At 64.9% G+C, this 5544-nt stretch overlaps 1 protein-coding gene across 1 annotated transcript in view; it reads right to left on the bottom strand.

Annotated features, from left to right (window-relative positions):
• MEGF6 (multiple EGF like domains 6) overlaps nucleotides 1–5544 on the bottom strand; it is a 35282-nt gene that overhangs the window by 12086 nt on the left and 17652 nt on the right. Inside the window, exons 7-14 of the mRNA XM_040645534.1 lie at nucleotides 5117–5236; nucleotides 4634–4756; nucleotides 3966–4145; nucleotides 3601–3732; nucleotides 2910–3038; nucleotides 1404–1532; nucleotides 327–461; nucleotides 87–221 (exon numbers count right to left, since the gene is read on the bottom strand). Coding sequence (XP_040501468.1) covers nucleotides 87–221; nucleotides 327–461; nucleotides 1404–1532; nucleotides 2910–3038; nucleotides 3601–3732; nucleotides 3966–4145; nucleotides 4634–4756; nucleotides 5117–5236 — 1083 coding nt within the window. The remainder of the gene's footprint in view (nucleotides 1–86; nucleotides 222–326; nucleotides 462–1403; nucleotides 1533–2909; nucleotides 3039–3600; nucleotides 3733–3965; nucleotides 4146–4633; nucleotides 4757–5116; nucleotides 5237–5544) is intronic.

The following is a 5544-nucleotide window of genomic DNA, read 5'->3' on the forward strand; positions in this document are numbered from 1 at the left end:
CAGCACTTCAGGGGTCCGGTGCCCAGCGTGGGCCAGAGGACCCACACCCCACCCGACCCTGGGCATCGCTGGGGCCAGCCACTGACCTTGGTCACAGTCCTTCCCCTGGTAGCCGGCAGGACACGGCTTCCCACACTGGCCGCTGACGGGGTCACAGGCTATGCCCTGAGGGCAGGAACACGCCTGTAGGCATCCGGGCCCAAAGAAGCCTGGCACACACTCTGCAGGGGGCGAGAAAAGAGAGAAGAGAGGGGCCTGCAGGGTCAGCCAGCCTGGGGCCCTCCCCGACTCCCCGACTCCCCGACTCCCCGCACCCCTGCACTCACCGTCCTGACACCGCTCGCCCCGGAAGCCCGCCTTGCAGGAGCAGCTGCCATCCCTCCGGTCACAGGCCAGCGTGTTCCGCGGCTCGCACTGGCACTCCTCCGAGCAGCCGGGCCCGAAGACCCACGGCGGACAGGCTGCACCCACAGAACCAAGAGGGGGGCCTGCCTACCGCGTGCACCAGCCCCTCCCGGGTCCCAGGGTCTCCAGCCCCCCAGGAGCCGCGCAGAGAGGCACGGCCTGCCCCAGCCACTGGGACCACTGTGCCTATTTCATAGATGAGAAACGGTCTCAGCGAAGTCCAGGCATTGGCCCCGGGTCATGCCACCTCCCAGCCAGGAGACTCTTGGAATCCCAATCTCCCCCTTTATTTTTTTATTTATTTATTTTTTTAAAGATTTTATTTATTTATTCGACAGAGATAGAGACAGCCAGCGAGAGAGGGAACACAAGCAGGGGGAGTGGGAAAGGAAGAAGCAGGCTCATAGCGGAAGAGCCTAATGTGGGGCTCGATCCCAGAACGCCGGGATCACACCCTGAGCCGAAGGCAGACGCTTAACCGCTGTGCCACCCAGGCGCCCCTCAACCTCCCCCTTTAAATAATCCTTCCGGCAAAGTACCGTATGGAGCTCCCAGATGAAGTCTGCTCATCATCCCCCACCTGTTCCCCACCAGCCCGCCAGCGAGGGGTGACCCCACTGGGGACTCAGGACTCACCCTTGCTGCCAGGAAACTCCAAAAGCCAAGGTGAGCCCCGTGCCCCAGAAGATTCCAAGGGTGGCCTGCCTTTGCCCATACTGCCGCCGACCCGTTAGCCCAGTTGTGGGGCTAGGAGGCGTCAGAAGGCTGGGGACCACCCCCCGAGACACTCTGAAGGCCAGCACAGACCGGAGGACACAGCTCTGGGCCCCTGGGGTGGAGCCCACATGCCAGCGGAGGGACCTCGCTGAGCCCCAGGTCCTCTGCAGAACAGTCACTCCCAAGCCTGAGTGTGGGCAGCAAGGCCCAGGAGCACTCGGCCTTACTGTGCAGCAACCCCCCCGCCCCCTGGACACAGGCCACCAGGGCAGAGGACTCACCCAAGTGGCAGAAGCGGCCGTAGAGCCCCGGGTCACAGAGGCAGGCCCCATAGAGGCGGTGGCACCGGCCACGGTTGGCACAGTGGCACTTCTTGTGACATTGCTTGCCGTAGAAGCCCTTGGGGCAGCCTGTGGGATGCGGGGTCCCTTGAGTGCCCACCTGGACACGTCCCCACACCCGTGGAGGTGCTCCAAGGGTCCCCTGTGCCCAGCATAGGAGCTAGGAGGGGCCCAGGCCACCAGGGCAGGGCCAGAGGGCTTTGGGGCCACCAGCAGCCTGAGGACTCTGCATCCCAGACAGGGAGGGGCCCGGGGGCAGGCAAGGGCACCATGACGACAGGGCAGACACAAGATGAGCCAGGGATATGGCCATCTGCCCGGCTGGCCTGTCTCCCCAGCGTCTGTGGTCTGGAGAACGGCCGGGGCACGAAGCCAAGCACATTCTTCAGCATACGTGTGGGAGCTGCACAAAGACCTCACCCTGGTCTCCTGTGTCTGACCCCCGTCTACCACATGCCGACTTCCATCCCTCGGTGGTCACCTAGCCCCACCTCTGGCTTTCAGAGAACGAAGGGCACACAGCCCCAGCCAGCCAGCATCCCAGGACCAAGCTCAGGGGGCCCCGGGGCTAGGAGAGGGCATCTGGATTTCCCTGCCAAAGTGCCTCCCTCGGGCTCGCTCCTGCCCCAGTCCTGCCTCCCGAAGGCCTGCAGGGAGCGGAACAGTCACCCCGAAATATGGCCACGCCTAAATCCCCAGGATCTGCAGATGAGACTCCTGGGTTATCCTAATCCACGAGCGTCCTTAAAAGAGAAAGGAGAGAAAACCCGGACATGGGAAGGCTGACCAAGAGGCTGGAGGGGCGCTGCTTCTGCTACACGGCGGGTTTCAAAGGGAAGGGCAGGGACGCGGACGAGCCGCGGAGTCCGACCAGAGGGAGGAGGAGGACAGCCCTGCGAGGCTGCCGCCCCGAAGCCCTGGGACGGGCTCCAGGGACTGAAACTATCCCTTATTAAGGCAAGAAATTCTCGACACATTAGCTACATCTCCAGCAAAAGAGGCAGAATTTCAAAGGTCTGCAGACTTAAAGGTAAAGCCTCAGTCGCCTGGAAAATTTATCTAAGGCTACTCTCAAATTCAAAAATGTAGACACTCCCCAGTTCAAAAGGACAGCAATGTGTCCCGTGCAGCCATAGGCCCAGACAAATCCCACCCACCCACCAAAGAGCTCTACTTGAATGCTTCCAGGAACAGGGAGCTCACTACCTTCCAGGGGAACCCATTGCAAAAGTGCTGTTCTGCCAAGTCTTCAGCACGTGCTCCCGTGGGGTCCCAGGAAAAGCAAACAGTGAAAACGCTACACTGCTCTCACCACGTCATTGCTTTCCCCCTCCCCACCCCGCAGAAGGCAGGCGGCCAGGAGAAGCCAGCAGGCCTACTGAGCAGTCGCATTCCATTGCCTCCACCCCGGGGACACTCCAGAGTCCCAGGAGGGGCTGCACCCACCGTCCTCACAGCGGGCTCCACCGACGCCAGGGGGGCAGCGGCAGGTGCCCGTCGCAGGGTCGCAGGTCCCGCCGTTCTGGCAGCCGCAGGAGAGGCTGCAGTTCTTTCCAAAGGTGTCTGGAGGGCAAGCTGCAGGCAGGGACGGCAAAGCGCGAGGGTCACCCGCCTGCAGGACTCTGGGCCCAGCAGCCCCTCTAGGCATGCTGAGCAACCCTCCCGGGGTATGAGCCACCCCATTCAGAAGCAACGGACCAGAGGCACTCGTGCCCCTAGTCCTGCCCCAGCACACAGCAGACATCACTAATCAATCGCTGTGTCCTCGCCCTCTGAACTCCAGCACAGCCAGCTTCTCGGCAGGGCTTTCAGCACACAGAGCCCTGGACACCGACCAGCACCGTGTGCCTGGCCCAGGGTCACCGGACAGGGCTGGGAGAGCAGGTCTCAAAAGTACTCCAGCTACCGATCTGCCGGTGGCCTGGGTCATGGCTGCTCTCACCCAGGACATGGACATGACTGCTTGCCCACCAGCCACTCTTTGTCAGACCCCCTTCGCTGCCTTAGTTGCTGGCCTGCTTGCCCTGGACCATCCACGAGGGGCAGACACCAGGCCCTGCCAGTCCCCAGGACCCCTGCCAGGGTGGCCGCCTGCAGGTCCCCGGGGCTCATACCACCCCCAACCTTGTGTCCTCACTCTCATTGCAGATGAGGCCGGTCCAGCCCTCGGGGCAGTCGCAGCCATCCAGGCCTGGGAGGCAGGTCCCCCCATTCCGACAGTCGTCACACGTGAGGCTGCAGTCCTGGCCGAAGGAGGCGTCCAGGCAGACTGGGGCAGACCAGTGGGGCCGGAGGTGGGGTAACGTCAGGGCCTGACGTCCAGCCAGGCTCAGCCCCACACATGCTGTGCAAACCCAGCACCATCTCTGAGCCTTGGTCAAACAAGACCACTACCAGGCTCTTCCTCAAGCCCAAGACCAGTGGGTGGGCAGCGGCCGGGCTGAGCATGCGTGGGCCGTGGTGCCTGAGACCAGAAGCCCCACGGCCGGGCCCACCTCTCACCAAACTTCTCCATCAGCGTGTGCTCGGCCCGGGCCTCGGTGGCCGCCTCGTCCTCCTCCTGGACCCCAACATAGTCGTCTTGGAAGAGGTGAGGCAGTTCGTCCTGGAGCACCGCAATGTGCGGGAGGGGCCGCACGAAGGGCAGCTGGCCGTCCAGGTCCACCTCGGGGATCTCCAGGGCTGGGTGGGGTCACAAAGGCCCCTTAGCCCCTGCCACCCACCGTCCTCCTTGGTACTGGATCCTCCTGCCCTTTGGTGCCCAGTGCCCAGATGCAGCCCAGAGCCTGAGCCCCACCCCCGGGGCTCCGACCCGCAGCCCCTGCTGCACCCCTCCTCAGGGTGGTGGCAAGGGGGCATCCCAGCTGCACTCCTGACCAAGCATGGAAGGGGGAGGCAGGGGCGGGGCCTCTCTTCCCCTTGAACGCTGTCCCCCATCCCTTGCGTCACCTGGGCAGTGCAGGAGCTGGACCACCCAGGACCCCCGGGCAGCACCCTGCCCTGGAGGATGCCCCGTCTAACCAGCCCCTCCCCCTCCTGCTGCCCAGGGCCTGGCCCAGAGCGGGAGGCGGGACTGAAGTGGGTCCATGCAGCCAGGGAGGGGAGTACGGGGGCACCAGGAGCAGGTGCCTGAGAAGGTGGGGTCCCCACAGGGAGAGGCAGAGACTCACGGGCACAGCCCCTGCGGTCCTCATCCAGCCGGAAGCCGGCCTCGCAGGAGCACTGGAAGGAGCCCGCCAGGTTGGTGCAATGGTGCTCACAGCCGCCGCGGCCGGATGCACATTCGTCCACGTCTGCAGGCAGACCCGGGGCTGCTGGGGCCTATTCCCTGGGGGTCGGGGACGCGGGGCCCTCCCACCCCGCCTCTGCCCACTGGACTGAGGCCACGGCCAGAGCTGCTGGGGCAGGCCCGCTCCACGGCCATCCTCCTGTGTCCAGCGTCAGAGTGACATTGGACACCAGCCCGGGGGAGGCCGGGTGGGAGCAGCCAGGGGCGCAGGCCCAGCCCGTGAGCGAGACACCGCTAGTGGGGGGGCACAGCGAGGTCGCGTGGCTGTGCGGGCAGCAGGTGCTCAAGCAAGGCCCTGGGGCGGAGCACAGCAAGGGGCCACCCCCAGCGGCCCCGCAGCAGCTGCCCACTCACCGCCACTCACCCTCACACCCGCAGCCGTCGGTGCTGAGCCGGTAGCCGGCATAGCAGCCACACTCGTACCCGCCGGGGCTGTTGGTGCAGGCCTGCTGGCAGCATGGGGAGGCTGCACAGTCGTCCACGTCTGTTGGGTACACACCAGGGCCACTGGCACCTGCCCGCATGCATGCCCACCAACACATGTGCCCCGCACGTGTTCACACACGTCCACGCAGCACCCTGGCCCCGCAGACACACACACAGGACATGCGCCGCGGCCCCAGGGCCGCCCTGCCTGCTGTGGGGGCCAGATGGGGGGCTGCAGGGTGGTGGGGATTCCGTCTTGCAGCAGGGTCCCCCCTGAAGAGAACCTTTGCACCTCTCAGGGTTCCAGGTGCTACTCCCAGCAATCGGGGCATTGAACCAAGTGACCGAGCGGCGGGGGGGGGGGGC

This window comes from Ursus maritimus, unplaced genomic scaffold, assembly GCF_017311325.1.
Source record: "Ursus maritimus isolate PB19 unplaced genomic scaffold, ASM1731132v1 scaffold_32, whole genome shotgun sequence".
NCBI classification, from domain to species: Eukaryota; Metazoa; Chordata; class Mammalia; order Carnivora; family Ursidae; genus Ursus; species Ursus maritimus.